This window comes from Oncorhynchus clarkii, chromosome 15 (genome assembly GCF_045791955.1).
Source record: "Oncorhynchus clarkii lewisi isolate Uvic-CL-2024 chromosome 15, UVic_Ocla_1.0, whole genome shotgun sequence".
In the NCBI taxonomy this organism is placed as follows: Eukaryota; Metazoa; Chordata; class Actinopteri; order Salmoniformes; family Salmonidae; genus Oncorhynchus; species Oncorhynchus clarkii.
This window is the reverse complement of record NC_092161.1, coordinates 19,534,176-19,552,263: the sequence shown is the minus strand read 5'-3', so window position 1 is coordinate 19,552,263 and position 18,088 is coordinate 19,534,176. Positions and strand designations below refer to the sequence as shown.

General features: G+C 45.6%; 1 protein-coding gene and 1 pseudogene across 1 annotated transcript in view; one reads left to right on the top strand and one right to left on the bottom strand.

Moving 5' to 3' along the window:
- Positions 1–18,088, bottom strand: part of LOC139367012 (dynein, axonemal, heavy chain 5 like) — a 69,273-nt gene that overhangs the window by 19,078 nt on the left and 32,107 nt on the right. The window contains exons 42-59 of the mRNA XM_071104866.1: positions 14,008–14,186; positions 13,566–13,753; positions 12,722–12,916; positions 11,059–11,193; positions 10,693–10,882; positions 10,331–10,548; positions 9,196–9,507; positions 8,936–9,025; positions 8,467–8,700; positions 8,211–8,378; positions 7,905–8,111; positions 7,339–7,668; positions 6,961–7,167; positions 6,404–6,646; positions 5,622–5,776; positions 4,572–5,236; positions 2,180–2,460; positions 1,647–1,862 (exon numbers count right to left, since the gene is read on the bottom strand). Of these exons, the coding sequence (XP_070960967.1) occupies positions 1,647–1,862; positions 2,180–2,460; positions 4,572–5,236; positions 5,622–5,776; positions 6,404–6,646; positions 6,961–7,167; positions 7,339–7,668; positions 7,905–8,111; positions 8,211–8,378; positions 8,467–8,700; positions 8,936–9,025; positions 9,196–9,507; positions 10,331–10,548; positions 10,693–10,882; positions 11,059–11,193; positions 12,722–12,916; positions 13,566–13,753; positions 14,008–14,186 (4,213 nt within the window). The remainder of the gene's footprint in view (positions 1–1,646; positions 1,863–2,179; positions 2,461–4,571; positions 5,237–5,621; positions 5,777–6,403; positions 6,647–6,960; positions 7,168–7,338; positions 7,669–7,904; positions 8,112–8,210; positions 8,379–8,466; positions 8,701–8,935; positions 9,026–9,195; positions 9,508–10,330; positions 10,549–10,692; positions 10,883–11,058; positions 11,194–12,721; positions 12,917–13,565; positions 13,754–14,007; positions 14,187–18,088) is intronic.
- Positions 2,542–3,262, top strand: LOC139367015 (uncharacterized; annotated as a pseudogene).

The window sequence follows — 18,088 nt, the reverse complement described above, 5'->3', positions numbered from 1 at the left end:
AGATCACCTGTAGTGTTTGAGGTTTAAAAATGCTTCTGAAGTTTGTCATTTCCGCTTTGACATTTCAAACTTGATTTTCCCCTGACAAAAAAATGTTTTGACCCCTACAAAACTGTCCATTAATTATAATCCAAATAAAAATTCACAATTCTTGTTGCTGCAGGATTATTTTCCTGCTGTAGCAAACTGGCTCAAAAAATCCTCCATACTCTAGATACAGTATATATGACTCTGGCCATACTGGTCAAGGCAGACGTTAAAGATTTTGTCCTTGTGCCGCATGGCTGAAAATTCCTAGTTAAAGCCTTGCATGGAAAGGAAAATGGCTGCTTATATCAAGCCTATATAGTTGGTGTAAGTCAGTGGTTGCCAATCGGGTCGATTGCGATCTACTGGTCGATCTTCAAGGCATTCCTAGTCGATCACCAAATATTTCTGTAGAAAAGCCAACAAACAATAAAGGCTGGCGCTCCTTTTTAAAAATTGTGTTGAGCTAATCCCAGTTGGTGCACTTGAGTCAAAAGTTCTGCGCACCGAATAAGCAAAGTGTTCCCATGAGACAAACTCCGCCTACCCAGCGGACCGGCAAATCTGTGACTAAATGGAGTGAACCTACTGCAGCTGCCCAATTGGTTAGCTCAAATCACCGTGGCTACAGAGCTTCATGACACTGGCCACAGCCAAGTTTAATTGGCTACTAGCCTACGTAAGATTTAATAACTTTTAAAACCATGACCACAGAGAGACAGTCAATTAATACAGAAAAGAGCTGGTGTTTGTATGAGTGAGTTCATGTTTAAGTTGATATTCAGCACTGTCACTGTTTTTATTAAACACTATTACAAAACGTGCTTCTCCGTACTTCCGCTCGGGCTGCAGCTGCAATGAATGAGTAGCCAAGTATCATGGTGTCGATTTTAATATGAAGGAATATTTAACTTTCTCTGGTCATAGGAACAAAATGAATTTGTGCATGAAGCAGATGCGGTGCAACTCAAGTTTGGCCATCAGGTGGAAGACGGTGTCCCCTCTCTCAGGTCAGTCTCACCGGAGGAAAGGAAGGAGAGAGCAGGGACCGTGAGAGACGGTTGGGAAAAATCGTTTTGAACGGTCATCCAACTGAATTCCAAGTCGGAAACTCTGGAATCTTTCTAGAGCTCCGACTTTTTGACCTGAAGATAATTATGTTTTGATTTTACCTTGTTGACCATCAGATGTCGTTACCATCAGTCCAGTAAAATAAAAAAGCAAATGATTTAAATTCATTGCCTCAACAGTGCTAAACCAACTGATCTATTTTGTTATCAAACCTTGAGTTTTGAAATATAATATGGTCCGATTAACAATATTGGCAGGACAATCATATAGCCAATATGCTGTGATAATGTATTAGGCCTACTGTCCAAACCTCATTCCTACAAAACTGTTTGTGTGAGGCTAATGTTAAAAAAAATATGAGCTGTAGATCTCAGCTGCTTTTTGACTGCGAAAGTGATCTTGAGGTTGGTGACCACTGGTGTAAGTCTATGTGTCTTAAGACTTATAAACACTCGAGAATGCACTTGGACAAGGTGAATTTGATCATTTAAGACACATTAAATATGCCCATACATCTTGGAACCTCTTCACCCATTAATATGGCTTACCTTACTAAAGTTGACCAGCATGCTGACGAAGCCAGACTGCTGCATTAGTTTGAGGGCCTCGCTCCATGAGGGCCGGGGGCAGGGTCTCTCTGGGTCCTGGGTGACAGGGTCCACCCTGCGCTGGAACAGCAGCAGCACGGCGTCCATGATGCGCATGATCAGGTGTGGGGGCTTGCCCAGTTTCCTCACTGTGGCGATATCCGCAGGCTTGATGGTCTGGGGAAAACAGGACACTGAAAAAATAATTCTGATTTCCCTTTTCAAATGGCTTTCATTTTAGTAACTTCTTGAAACACTCAATAAGCTTGGGGTTGGTGGCCACATAATGATGCGGGATTTATACTGTACAAATGGTGCGGGATCACTACTGTACTAATGGTGTGGGATCATTACTGTACTAATGGTGCGGGATCACTACTGTACTAATGGTGCGAGATCATTACTGTACTAATGGTGCTGGATCACTACTGTACTTCGACTGATACGATGGACAGAAAAAGCAAACTCAACAATGTAACAAATCCTATTCTCACCTGCAATGCGGTCTCCGCGGCTGCTAATGCAGGCTTGGCTGCCTCTAGCTTCCTCTCGGCCACTTTCTTATCGGCTTCAATCTCGTCCACGATGGCCTGAGCCTTGTCCTTCACTTTCTGAACCTGCATCTTGACCTTCTCGGCCGCCTGGGCCTTGGCTGTTACCTCCTGCAAGACGCCATCAGCCTTCTTGGAGGCCACCTCCAGCTCCTGTTCCTTAACAGCCAGCTCCTTGGACAGCTGGCTCACAGACTGCTCTGCCTCCATCAGCTTGGCCAGGCCTGGGGAGAGTGAGATTGTGTCAGGTGGTGAAAAAGCTCTTTAATCGGTGTTCCGTTTTAGGACCACAATTGTTTTCACTACATTTGCCTCTTGGGGATGTCATTCGAAAACATAATGTTAATTTTCATTGCTATCTGGATGACACACAGCTGTACATTTCAATGAAACTTGGTGAAGCCCCAAAATTGTCCTCGCTGGAAGCCTGTGTTTCAGAAATAAGGAAGTGGATGGCTGCAAACTTTCTACTTTTAAACTCGGACAAAACAGAGATGCTTGTTCTAGGTATCAAGAAACAAAGAGATCTTCTGTTGAATCTGACTAGTAATCTTGATGGTTGTACAGTCGTCTCAAATATAACTGTGAAGGACCTCGGTATTACTCTGGACCCTGATCTCTCTTTTCCGTCCAAAAATGATGCAGAAAAATTAATCCATGCTTTTGTTACTTCTAGGTTAGACTACTGCAATGCTCTACTTTCCGGCTACCCGGATAAAGCACTAAATAAACTTCAGTCAGTGTTAAATACGGCTGCTAGAATCCTGTTGACTATTACTGCTAACCTACAAAGCATTACAATGGCTTGCTCCTACCTATCTTTCCGATTTGGTCCTGCCGTACATACCTACACGGTCACAAGACGCAGGCCTCCTAATTGTCCCTAGAATTTCTAAGCAAACAGCTGGAGGCAGGGCTTTCTCCTATAGAGATCCATTTTTATGGAATGGTCTGCCTACCCATATGAGAGACACAGACTCGGTCTCAACCTTTAAGTCTTCATTGAAGACTCATCTCTTCAGTAGGTCCTATGATTGAGTGTAGTCTGGCCCCGGAGTGTGAAGGTGAACGGAAAGGCACTGGAGCAACGAACCGCCCTTGCTGTCTCTGTCTGGCCGGTTCCCCTCTCTCCACTGGGATTCTCTGCCTCTAACCCTATTACAGGGGCTGAGTCACTGCTTACTGGTGCTCTTCCATGCCGTCCCTAGGAGGGGTGCGTCACATGAGTGGGTTGAGTCACTGACGTGGTCTTCCTGTCTGGGTTGGTGCCCTCCCTTGGGTTGTGCCGTGGCGGAGATCTTTGTGGGCTATACTCGGCCTTGTCTCAGGATGGTAAGTTGGTGGTTGAAGATATCCCTCTCGTGGTTTGGGGGCTGTGCTTTAGCAAAGTGGATGGGGTTATATCCTGCCTGTTTGGTCCTGTCCGGGGGTATCATCGGATGGGGCCACAGTGTCTCCTGACCCCTCCTGTCTCAGCCTCCAGTATTTATGCTGCAGTAGTTTATGTGTCAGGGGGCTAGGGTCAGTCTGTTATATCTGGAGTATTTCTCCTGTCTTATCCGGTGTCCTGTGTGAATTTAAGTATGCTCTCATTAATTCTCTCTCTTTCTTTCTTTCTTTCTTTCTTTCTTTCTTTCTTTCTTTCTTTCTTTCTTTCTTTCTTTCTCTCTGTCTCTCAGAGGACCTGAATCCTAAGACCATGCCTCAGGACTACTACTACTCCTTGTTGTCCCCAGTCAACCTGGTCATGCTGCTGCTCCAGTTTCAACTGTTCTGCCTGCGGCTATGGAACCCTGACCTGTTCACTGCGATTACTATTATTTGACCATGCTGGTCATTTATGAACATTTGAACATCTTGGCCATGTTCTGTTATAATCTCCACCCGGCACAGCCAGAAGAGGACTGGCCACCCCTCATAGCCTGGTTCCTCTCTAGGTTTCTTCCTAGGTTATGGCCTTTCTAGGGAGTTTTTCCAAGCCACCGTGCCTCTACACCTGCATTGCTTGCTGTTTGGGGTTTTAGGCTGGGTTTCTGTACAGCACTTTGATATATCAGCTGATGTAATAAGGGCTATATAAATACATTTGATTTGAAATTTGATTTGATTAATGGCGATAAACAAGACGTTATAGCCATTCACTTATAATAAATTAATACTGTCTGTCAGTGCAAAAAGTGTAACAATGCACTTGTTACAATGTCTCCAGCTTTGCTCCAGTGGTGCCGTAGTACTATGGATGACCCTGTAAAGCAACACATTTCCCTGCACCTCTCCGGTGTATGTGACAATAAAACATAACACATATATTTGTTTTTGAATAGTTTTACCTTACCTGTTTTCATGCGCTCAGCAAGCATGCCCACTTGAGCGATCTTCTCTGAGTAGATGATCTTATAGCCGTCGATGAAGGACAGGTAGGACCTGGGAGTGACGTAGGTCTGGCGGCGGAACCGTTCAAAATACTCTGTGCACTTCTCGGCCACCAGGTCCTGAAAGGTCCCCATGGTGTGGACTACACTCTGCTTAACTTCCTCAGAGCATTGGAACGTATACTGGGACAGAAAGTGATGTGCGACTGCCACTAGTGCGTCCCGTGGCCAACGCTGGAACCAGTCAATAGTACAGCCCGATATCAGACCTGGGAACTTGAGGGCTCTTGTTCGGAACTTCTCCCCCACCGGCGAGAAGCACAACACCACGTGCAGGTTGCTCCTCACACGCGACAGGAAGTAGTCGTAGAGGTTTTCGGCGGTAGGTGGGTGGCGAGGGTGCTCACGTTTCATGGCTGGGATGAGGTCCTGGGTGATTTCATCGACTTCGTCACGGGCGAACAGGTTGGAGACTTCGCCCGAGGCCAGCACATTGTTCATGTACTCCAGGAAGGACTCCTCCTTGATGTCGTTGTCGGTGAAGATGAAGGTGACTCCTTTGCCCTGTTGTCCGGCGATGCGGTACAGCGACTTCAGGTCCTCCATGAGGTTGTTGGTGTTGTACGTCCTGTCGAATGAATGAGATAAACAGAATTTTCTTCACACCAACTCCAGTTAACAAGATTCAATCAAACGATAATCCACTATTTAATCTTCTAAAATCTACTATGCTACTGTCATTAGCCTATCAAAAAGGTACATGGTTCACCGCATGCACCACTGATCTATTTAGATCTGTGATTATCAATTAATTTACCTGTGATTATCCATGAATTAGATCTGTGATGATCAATTATGTGATTATTAACCCAATCTCTCTGTAACTGAATACAGAGTACAGACCACAGGATCCAGACCAGGGTTGGGAACCACTGGTTAGTATGTCTTTATGATGATGATTAGGGTTTGGGTGTCTTTATGATGATGATTAGGCTAGTATCTAGAAGGCCGACCTGGTCAGGATGATTTGAAAGCTCTGGTATCCAGCGATGAAAGAGGCCAGGCGGGTGAGACTCTGCTTCCCTGAGCCACCCACCCCCACCAAGAGGGCGTTCCCTTGAGGGGTGCGGACGATACGACTGATCTTCATCAGGTGGATCATGGCATCCTGCCCGGCGATAAAGAGAAGGAGCATCAGCCAATAGGAATACAGAGCTACAGCAGGATACTACTACATGTTGTTGAGTGAAAACATGGTAGTGTATTTGTGTGTACTAACGTGTCAGTCAATAATGACAATGGCTACCAGAAGCTACCAGAAGATAGGGGAGTATGCCAACTGGTAAATCCCATGATATGGAATACATAAGCAATAAGGCACCTTGGGGGTTTGTGGTAGATGGCCAATATACCACGGCTAAGGGCTTGTTTTATGTACAACTCAAAGCGGAGTGCCTGGATACAGCCCTTAGCCATGGTATATTGGCCTTATACCACAAACCCCAGGGGTACCTTATTGCTGTTATAAACTGGTTACCAATGCAATTATAGCAGTAAAATAAATATTTTGTCATACCCTTGGTATACAGTCTGATACACCACGGCTGTCAGCCAATCAGCATTCAGTGCTCGAACCACCCAGTTTATAATTTAGAATAGAACGCTCAATTCACTGTTATCCTTTTCACACTGTCAAGCCAACCAGTACCGTGCTGTACAGTGTAACCAGGTCACTGATGTATTGCTTGGCTCGTTTCGGTAGTGTGAAAGGGCTAATACTGTAGTTTGCTTTTACCTCGAAGAAGACCAGGTCCATGGCACTGCCTCTGACTGCCTCGTTGTACTGCAGTTGGAACGTGGCGAGGCGCTCCGACAGGGCCTGGAAGGACGGGATGGGCTCATAGACCTTGGGGGCCTCCAGCTCCATGTCCTCTGGCTCCTCCCCTGTGGTCTCGGGGGCATCCTTCAGGAAGTCCACAAAGTAGGCCTCCCACTGGGGGTGCTCTATCATGGCTGTTCCATGCTCCTCCACTGTAACCTAAGGGAAACAGCTCTCTGTGGTTGGTAACCAGTTTGATAATGTGTTTAACTATGCTTTCTTTATAAATATGCTTTCAGAAATATAGTGAGAAAGATGTAGTGTTATTAAAAGTAAAATATGAAATCAAAACACTTGTTATTCTATAACGAAACTAGGCCAATTTCAAAAAATCTAGAATTATAAAATGTGATATTCAAATGCATAGCTAGCTATGTGTCCATCTTTTATAAAGTTACACCTGTTGAGAACAGGACACCAATTCAAACCGCATAACAGAGGATATATGAACAGAATCCACACTCCATACCCACCTTCTCCAGCATGCTGTCAAAGCTCCGTCTGTCCTTGTGGTCAACGAAACGGTCAGCAATGACCCGGGTACACTCGTGGTGGAAGAGTGACGCCAGCACCTCTGGCCCCTGGCACACCTCGGTCCTCACCGTTAGAATACCCTGCCAGATACGACTGAGGTCTCGCAGGTTGAAGATGTAGTGGAACTTGGCTGGGGAGGGCAGCATCTGAGGAGGTCACATAAATGGATGGATTAATTAATCATTCATTTTCTTGCAACACGGCCTACACCCCTGAAGCACAAGCAGCAGCACAGTTGCAAGGAAAAACTCATCTCAAGAAGAACCAGACTCCCTCCATCCTCCTCTGGCTGTGTTAGGTATGTCACAGTACTGTACCTTGGCTTTGACAGCTTGCCACACCCTCCTAGTGGTGGGCACCAGGGCGCTGGCCAGGGTGCACACCTCCTCAGGGAAGCCCCTCTCGGGGCAGAAGTAGCCCTGTGCCACAGTACGAAAGATCTTGTCGATGGAGGAATTGGAGGGCAGAGTGCAGTTGAAGGTGCTGAACTGCCTCTTGAGGCGCTGAGGCACGTCGTTGCGCCCGCCCCCGGGGTGGATCATGGCCGCTACTAGCTGGACATCCACCACACTGGTGAACTCCCCTGGTCTCTCCAGGCTGTAGAAACCACCCTGCTCCATCAGCTGACGCACTATCTCATTGGTTATCTGTTGGATGGACACACAATCTCATTGGTTATCTGTTGGATGGACGCACAATCTCATTGATTATCTGTTGGACGGATGCACAATCTCATTGGTTTTCTGTGTGCAAGAGACAGGGAGATTATAATTTATTAAGAGAAATAATACAATATTTTGGTAAAGTGTAAATAAAGCCAAGTTCATGTTGATAGTTACGATCAAAATTAACATCTGGATTCATGTTACAAAATGGCACTAACCTGGTCACCCCACTCGTTGATAACGGGCATGTTGATGTCATCCACAAACACAGTCATCTTCTTGCCTGCCGGCGGCCCGTAGGTGGAGCCCATCCTCTTGTCAATGTAGCTCTCTATGGTCCTCTGGAACATACTGGGCAGGGTGGCCGAGGAGAAGTTTAAGCTCTTGCTCACCTGAGTTTCAGGATCAAACTTACTGGTATAGCCCTGCAATGGAATGACTAGGATTGAGATCCTATAAAGAGGTATTATGGTCATAGATAGTCATAAAACCCACATCTACGTTCACAAATCTATATCTCAGACCTTGATCATGACAGTCTTAGCAGTCCCCTGTTCCCCGATGAGCAACACGGCTTTGCCTTGTTTCATGATGGTCTGCATCAGGAAGTCTGTCCTCACGTTGTCCACGTTGGGCACCAGGATAGATGAGTAGTCCGGGACAGAGTCTGTGGGATACTTGTACTCTGGCACCTGGAGGTGACGTCATCATGCAGAGAGAGAGAGTAAGGATTAGTGGAGTGACTGATTGATCAATTAACAGCAACAGCACAAGCCATACCTTCTTGGACCAGTGCTCCCACTGGCCACGTTCATTGACCATGAACTCAAAGATGGTCTGGTCTCCTTGGGTCTGGGGCAGGTCCAGAGTGGCAGGGTGTGCCTCTAAGAAGGCCTCCATCTTGGATCTGTCCTCCAGCTCCAGCAGAGCCCCCACTGACCACATGACAGCAAACACAAAGAGCCTTGATACATCCCCCTGAGACTGCTTTTCCTCCACTGCAGGAAGTAGACCCTGGAAAAAGGTTCCACATTGAGCTTTGCCTTTTAAATAAGTTTTATATTTTCAACACTTCAGCCACTGGGGTGGACATGTCTATTGGATTCAATGTTATTGTCATAATAGAATGTGGGAGGTATTATGACTAGTTCAGTTTTATTAAAATTACATATATTTCTAAGAATAAATAGGTAAAATATTTGAATTTCAAGTGTCTTTTACAGGATTTTAGTGTGGCTATTCTGCTTACCTGCAGAAGGTCAATGGTCTGCTTGATGTACATGCACTCCAGGATGGGCATTTTGGGAGACACAGCAGTGAAGACAAAGTTGATCAAGTCCTGTACAGGGAATAAGGTAGAGACTCAGCAGATTCAGGAAGACCACAGAGGATTATTCTCATGGGAACACATGTCAGCAAAGTGTGTGTATGCCTACATACTGCATGTGTTTGTGTCTCTTTTTGGGTTAGGAAAAGAGAATGGAAGTACAGTATGATATTCAGACAGACCTGGAAAACACTATGGAAGCAGCCCAGGAGAACCTCTGCCTGCTGTGGTGACACCCTCTGGAGCCAGGCCTGAAGGATAGGCTTCCAGTCCAGCACAGAGGAGCTCATGAACACCATGCCGTTGCGGGACACTGTGGCCGGGGAGGCGTTGTCGATGTTGTGGGGCTCAAACACCACCTTACAGTTAGGCGCCATAGGGATGCGGTCGCCATTAGCCAGGGTCAGGGTCTTGTTGTCGTCCAGGACTGAGTTGAGGTTTTCAATCCAGATGGCGTCCACAGGGCCATCCAGCACGATCCAGATGTGCTCCCCCTTGGGAAGAGAAACAGTTAAATAGAATAAAAATGAGAACTAGTACGACAACCATCTGGCTTAGATAGTGATAACTCATAACTAATTGTGAGGGGCCTAATTGGAGGAGCCTAATGGGGGGGATATGTAACCTGAATAGCTGTTATTGGCAGAGGAGGGCGATCCAATTTGTTTGGACTGCACGGCCCCTTTAACTTCCCAGTACACCTAACTACAGTGAGCGCCAAAGGTATTCGGACAGTGACACTTTTGTGTGTCTAACTTTCTCACTCATCATAATCATGGTAGCATCCACATTTATGTAGAAGTGTTTAGAAACATATTCTTATTTACAATAAAAGTGCCTCCTAAATGAGACATTACATTATGTCCCATTCATTTCTATTGGCACAAAATAATCTGAAACACAACCAAAACAAAAAACAGTAAATGCATCCAACAATTTTGTAGAGTCACAAGCTTGATGTAGTCATTGTGTGCTATAAATATGGGATCAAATACTTCATTTTTGACTACTTTGATACACATAAGTGAATTTGTCCCAATACTTTTGGTCCCCTAAAATGGGGGGATTATGTACAAAACGTTCTGTAATTTCTAAATGGCTCATCTGATATGGATGAAAATACCCTCAAATTAAAGCTGACAGTGTGCACTTTAACCTCGTAGTCCTCACTGTATCATTTCAAATCCAAAGTGCTGGAGTACAGAGCCAAAACGACAAACAATGTGTCACTGTCCCAATACTTTTGGAGCACACTGTAACTAGAACAGCATACTGAAGGCACTACCCTTCCATCCCAACTCTATTGACCTTGCTGACCTTCTTGGCTTTAAGCGTTTTCCTCCACAGGGTTGAGAAGACCCCATCAGTCCAGTCGTTGGTGGCTACATCCAGGGTACCAAACATCTGGGAGGCAGTAATGGCCTTGGGGTTCATCCTCATCTCTCGGTGAGGGGTGCCACAATCCAACATGGCCCTCATCAGTGTGTGGATGCAGGTGGTTTTTCCAGCTCCGCTGGGGCCTAGTGTCATCATACCTACAGGCAAGAGAATGAGATCAACATAGAATGAGAGGAAGAGAAGGGGCTGTGGTCTGCAGAGGAATATCACTGATCATGGCAAACACCAAACTATCTCCACTACAGCTTTAAAACAGAAGGTTTGAGTGCACGTTGACTGACCGTGGCGAACCCGCTGGGTCTCGTAGAGCTGCACCAGTTTGAGGACCCAGGGCTGGTGAGGTATGAGGCCAGCCTGCTGGGTCTGGGCGTGGATGGCAGCCTCTAGGTCGGGGTAGCCTGCTTTGTCCAGAATGATCCCAGGGAACAGGTCGTTGATCAGACTCATGAACAGAGGCTCGTCCTCATCCACCTGGTCAGAGACCCAGGGATTTTGTTTATTTTTTTTTACAATAAAAAATTTAAATCATTCATGTGAATTCATAAAATCATTGAGGATGACACAAATTCAGATACTTCTAGTTTCAGTGTGAAGGATAGAGGTGAAGTACCACTTGGATTGTAGGGTAGAAGAAAACTTGACTGTACCAGTTTGGAGAGGTTCATGTCACGCAGCACCCGCATCACTACCGTTTTCTCTGGCTCAGTGGGGTTGGACCTCTTCACTGAACCCAGTGTCCTCAACACTGACAAGATGTTCCTTAGCCCAAAGTCATAGTGGACCTTGAAGAGCATGTGAGAGGAGACAATTATAATCAATCTGGCTGGTGACCAAAGTTCTTGATGAGGATTGACTACAAGTGTGTACCGTCTATGGTGCTACTGTGACCTTTTGATCTTAATTTTATTTCACCTTTATTTAACCAGGTAGGCTAGTTGAGAACAAGTTCTCATTTACAACTGCGACCTGGCCAAGATAAAGTAAAACAGTGCGACACAAACAACACAGAGTTACACATGGAATAAACAAACATACAGTCAATAATACAATAGAAAAAGGCTATATACAGTGTGTGCAAATGACGTAGGATAAGGGAGGTAAGGCAATAAATAGGCCATAGTGGCAAAATAATTACAATATAGCAATTAAACACTGGAGTAATAGATGTGCAGAAGATGAATGTGCAAGTAGAGATACTGGGGTGCAAAGGAGAAAAAATAAATAAATAACAATATGGGGATGAGATAGTTGGATGGGCTATTTACAGATGGGCTATGTACAGGTGCAGTGATCTGTGAGCTGTTCTGACCGCTAGTGCTTAAAGTTAATGAGGGAGATATGAGTCTCCAGCTTCAGTGATTTTTTGCAGTTCGTTCCAGTCATTGGCAGCAGAGAACTGGAAGGAAAGGCGGCCAAAGTAGGAATTGGCTTTGGGGGTGACCAGTAAAATATACCTACTGGAGTGCGTCATACGGGTGGGTAGGTGCTGCTATGGTGACCAGTGAGCTGAGATAAGGCGGGGCTTTACCTAGCAAAGACTTATAGATGACCTGGAGCCAGTGGGTTTAGCGACGAATATGAAGCGAGGGCCAGCCAACGAGAGCATACAGGTCGCAGTGGTGAGTAGTATATGGGGCTTTGGTGACAAAACGGATGGCACTGTGATAGACTGCATCCAATTTGCTGAGTAGAGTGTTGGAGGCTATTTTGTAAATGACATCACGGATCGGTAGGATAGTCAGTTTTACAAGGGTATGTTGGCAGCATTAGTGAAGGATGTTTTTGTTGCGAAATAGGAAGCAGATTCTAGATTTAATTTTAGATTGGAGATGCTTAATGTGAGTCTGGAAGGAGAGTTTACTGTCTAACCAGACACCTAGGTATTTGTAGTTGTCCACATATTCTAAGTCAGAACCGTCCAGAGTAGTGATGGTGGACGGGCGGACGGGTGCGGGCATGCATTTAGTTTTACTAGCATTTAAGAGCAGTTGGAGGCCATGGAAGGAGAGTTGTATGGCTTTGAAGCTCGTCTGGAGGTTAGTTAACATGGTGTGTACAGAAGGGCCAGAAGTATACAGAATCGTGTCGTCTGCGTAGAGGTGGATCAGAGAATCACCAGCAGCAAGAGCGACATCATTGATGTATACAGAGAAGAGAGTCGGCTGAGAATTGAACCCTGTGGCACCCCCATAGAGACTGCCAGAGGTCCGGACAACATGCCCTCCAATTTGACACACTGAACTCTGTCTGAGAAGTAGTTGGTGAACCAGGCGAGGCAGTCATTTGAGAAACCAACCACCTTGATGTTACCTGCTTGGAGAGCTGCTCTTCACACAGCTTGTACAGGGTGTAGAACTTGCGGCTGAGGACTTGGTTGTCACGGAAACCAGCACTGGCTAGCTTCACCCTCATGATGATGGCTCTGTCTGGAACCATCATGGCCACCGTACGGAACTGGATCTTCAGGTTCTCCGGAAGCTCCTGGCGGCCAGCATATCCAGGGTTCTGCCGTTTGAGAAGACCAGTAGAACAGAGATAATAGTAGACATAACATTGGCAATTGACTCAAGAAGGGATTAAGTAAACCAAGAGGCTTCCCGAGTGGTGCAGCAGTCTAAGGCACTGTCTAAGGCAGTGCGAGAGGCATCACTACAAACCCTGGTTCAATCCCTGGCTGTATCACAACCGGTCGTGAACGGAAGTCCCATAAGGCGCCTCACAATTGGCCCAGCGTTGCCCGCGTTAGGGGAGGGTTTGGCAGGGGGGGCCTTTACTTGGCTCATCGCGCTCTAGCAACTCCTTGTGGCGGGCCGGGGGCCTGCAGGCTGACCTCGGTCGTCAGGTGAACAGTGTTTTCTCCTACACATTGGTGCGGCTGGCTTCCAGGTTAAGCGGGCGGGTATTAATAAGTGGGGTTTGGCGGGCATGTTTCGGACGATGCATGACTCGACCTTCACCTCCCGAGCACGTTGGGAAGTTGCAGTGATGAGACAAGATCGAAATTGGGGTGAATTTTTTTTTGTTTTACAAATAAAAGAGTGTGCAAACCACACTAAATAATGTCTAGTAAATCTTCCTTTCACAGTTGGTATTTGAACCTTACATGCAATGTAGCACAATGTTAGTGAAAATGTGAAATATGATATTCTCTCACCATGGTTAGGAAGATGCCAAACTCTCTGTCCATTTCCACCAAGTCGCCATCCGTGAAGATAAATTGTGTCTTCTTGTTCTTTTTGCACTGCAACACTATATAGATCTGCTGGGCTGCTACTGACAGGACAGGGAGCTCGATGCGGTTGAACTCATCAAAGCAGCCCCATGCACCTGACTGAGCCAAACCTGCAGATAATGTTTGCTCTCTGTTTATACCCTTTATGTACTCTGCATAATTCCATATGCTATGGTGGTTATTTTTTAGGAAAAGCTTCATTTAAAGGGGCCGTACTGTCTTTGTGACACAGTAAAACCCTCATAACCTCTTTATGTGTGTCAGAGCAACATTCATAGCAATGTTTTATGAGTATTGACAGATCATATTTAGCTTTGATTAAGAGACCTTTCCATGTTATCTCCCCATGGACAAGCTTTAGTACCTTTATAGATTCGTCCTAGCCCTCTGTAGTCCATCTGGTCAGAGCAGTTGAAGACGACAACGTACTTCCCCAGGCAACGGCCCATGTCTTTGGTGGTCTCGGTCTTACCTGTACCAGCCGGCCCTGCCGGGGCTCCGCCCATACTCATACCCAGGGCCTGGGACAGGGTGATGTAACACCTAGTGGAGTTTGAACATGTCAGTCATCATTGTGCTGATGATCCAATCAAATCAAACTTCATTTTTCACATGCGCAGAATACTACAAGTGTAGACTTTACTGTGAAATGCTTACTTATAAGTCCTTAACCCAACAGTGCATTTCAAGAAGAGTTACGAAAATATTTACCAAGTAGACTAAAATAAAAAGTAATAATAAAAAGTAACACAATAAGAATAACGAGGCTATATATAGGGGTCACCGGTACCGAGTCAGTGTGTGAGGGTACAGGTTAGTTGAGGTAATTTGTACATGTACAGTGCCTTGCGAAAGTATTTGGCCCCCTTGAACTTTGCGACCTTTTGCCACATTTCAGGCTTCAAACATAAAGATATAAAACTGTATTTTTTTGTGAAGAATCAACAACAAGTGGGACACAATCATGAAGTGGAACGACATTTATTGGATATTTCAAACTTTTTTAACAAATCAAAAACTGAAAAATTGGGCATGCAAAATTATTCAGCCCCTTTACTTTCAGTGCATCAAACTCTCTCCAGAAGTTCAGTGAGGATCTCTGAATGATCCAATGTTGACCTAAAGGACTAATGATGATAAATACAATCCACCTGTGTGTAATCAACTCTCCGTATAAATGCACCTGCACTGTGATAGTCTCAGAGGTCCGTCAAAAGCGCAGAGAGCATCATGAAGAACAAGGAACACCAGACCAGGCAGGTCCGAGATACTGTTGTGAAGAAGTTTAAAGCCGGATTTGGATACAAAAAGATTTCCCAAGCTTTAAACATCCCAAGGAGCACTGTGCAAGCGATAATATTGAAATGGAAGGAGTATCAGACCACTGCAAATCTACCAAGACCTGGCCGTCCCTCTAAACTTTCAGCTCATACAAGGAGAAGACTGATCAGAGATGCAGCCAAGAGGCCCATGATCACTCTGGATGAACTGCAGAGATCTACAGCTGAGGTGGGAGACTCTGTCCATAGGACAACAATCAGTCGTATATTGCACAAATCTGGCCTTTATGGAAGAGTGTCAAGAAGAAAGCCATTTCTTAAAGATATCCATAAAAAGTGTTGTTTAAAGTTTGCCACAAGCCACCTGGGAGACACACCAAACATGTGGAAGAAGGTGCTCTGGTCAGATGAAACCAAAATTGAACTTTTTGGCAACAATGCAAAACGTTATTTTTGGCGTAAAAGCAACACAGCTCATCACCCTGAACACACCATGCCCACTGTCAAACATGGTGGTGGCAGCATCATGGTTTGGGCCTGCTTTTCTTCAGCAGGGACAGGGAAGATGGTTAAAATTGATGGGAAGATGGATGGAGCCAAATACAGGACCATTCTGGAAGAAAACCTGATGGAGTCTGCAAAAGACCTGAGACTGGGACAGAGATTTGTCTTCCAACAAGACAATGATCCAAAACATAAAGCAAAATCTACAATGGAATGGTTCAAAAATAAACATATCCAGGTGTTAGAATGGCCAAGTCAAAGTCCAGACCTGAATCCAATCGAGAATCTGTGGAAAGAACTGAAAACTGCTGTTCACAAATGCTCTCCATCCAACCTCACTGAGCTCGAGCTGTTTTGCAAGGAGGAATGGGAAAAAATGTCAGTCTCTCGATGTGCAAAACTGATAGAGACATACCCCAAGCGACTTACAGCTGTAATCGCAGCAAAAGGTGGCGTTACAAAGTATTAACTTAAGGGGGCTGAATAATTTTGCACGCCCAATTTTTCAGTTTTTGATTTGTTAAAAAAGTTTGAAATATCCAATAAATGTTGTTCCACTTCATGATTGTGTCCCACTTGTTGTTGATTCTTCACAAAAAAATACAGTTTTATATCTTTCTGTTTGAAGCCTGAAATGTGGCAAAAGGTCGCGAAGTTCAAGGGGGCCGAATACTTTCGCAAGGCACTGTAGGTGGGGGTGAAGTGACTATGCATAGATAATAAACAGCGAGTTTCAGCAATGTACAAAAGGGAGGGGGGGGGGGGGGGGGTCAATGTAAATTGTTCGGTGGCGATTTTATTAATTGTTCAGCAGTCTAATGGCTTGGGGGTAGAAGCTGTTGAGGAGCCTTTTGGTCTTAGACTTGGTGCTCCGGTACCGCTTGCCATGTGGTAGCAGAGAAAACCGTCTGTCTCCTGAGGGGGACCATGATTGTTTGGACCATGATTGATTGTTGGTGATGTGGACACCAAGGAACTTGAAACTCTCGACCCGCTCCACTACAGCCCCATTGATGTTACTGGGGGCCTGTTTGGCCTGCCTTTTCCTGTAATCCACGGTCAGCTCCTTTGTCTTGCTCACATTGAGGGAGAGGTTGTTGTCCTGGCACCATTCCGGCAGTTCTCTGACCTTCTCCCTATAGGCCATCTCATCATTGTCGGTGATCAGGCCTACCACTGTTGTGTCATCAGCAAACTTAATGATGGTGTTGGAGTCGTGTTTGGCTACGCAGTCATGGGTGAAGGGGGAATACAGGAGGGGACAAAGTACAGTGTTAAGGATCAACGTGGCAGACGTGTTGTTGCCTACTCTTACCACATGGGGGCGGCCCGTCAGGAAGTCCAGAATCCAGTTGCAGAGGGAGGTGTTCAGTTCCAGAGTCCTTAGCTTAGTGATGAGCTTCGTAGGCACTATGGTGTTGAACGCTCAGCTGTAGTCAATGAACAGCTTTCTCACATATGTGTTCCTTTTGTCCAGGTGAGAAAGGGCAGTGTGGAATGCGATGTAGATTGCGTCATCTGTGAATCTGTTGGGGTGGTATGCAAATTGGAGTGGGTCTAGGGTGTCCGGGAGGATGCTGTTGATGTGAGCCATGACCAGCCTTTCAAAGCACTTCATGGCTACCGACTTGAGTGTCACGGGGCGGTAATCATTTAGGCATGTTACCTTCGCTTCCTTGGGCACAGGGACTATGGTGGTCAGCTTGAAACATGTAGGTATTACAGACTCGGTGAGGGAGAAGTTTAAAATGTCAGTGAAGACACTTGACAGTTGGTCTGCGCATGCTTTGAATACACATCCTGGTTATCCGTCTGGCCCAGCGGCTTTGTGAATGTTGACCAAAGGTTTTGTTCACATCGGCTACCGAGAGCGTTACCACACAGTCATCCAGAACAGCTGGTGCTCTCATGGATGCTTCAGTGTTGCTTGCCTCGAAGCAAGCATAAAAGGCATTTAGCTAATCTGGTAGGCTCGCGTCACTGGGCAGCTCACGTCTGGGTTTCACTTTGTAATCCACAATAGTTTTCAAGCCCTGCCACATCCGATGAGCGTCAGAGCCGGTGTAGTAGGATTCAATCTTAATCCCGTATTGACGCTTTGCTTGTTTGATGGCATAGCGGGATTTTTTATAAGCGTCCATATTAGTCTCCCACTCCTTTGAAAGTGGCTGCTCTAGCCTTTAGCTCGATGTGGATGTTGCCTGTAATCCATGGCTTCTGGTTGGGATATGTACGTACAGTCACTGTGGGGACGACGTCGTCGATGCACTTATTGATGAACCCGAAGACTGAAGTGGTGTCCTCCTCAATGCCATTGGATGAATCCCGGAATATTTTTCAGTCTGTGCAAGCAAAACAGTCCTGTAGTGGAGCATCCGCGTCATCTGACCACTTCCCTATTGAGCGAGTCACTGGTACTTCCTGCTTTAGTTTTTGCTTGTAAGCAGGAATCGGGAGAATAGAATTATGGTCAGATTTGCCAAATGGAGGGCGAGGGAGAGCTTTGTATGCATCTCTGTGTGTGGCATAAAGATGGTCTAGGATTTTTTTTTCTCTGGTTGCACGTGACATGCTGGTAAAAATTTGGTAAAATTTGCTTAAAAGTTTGCTTAATTGTTGCAACAAACTCATTCTTGCAATTGGATAAGATCTTTTCAGCCA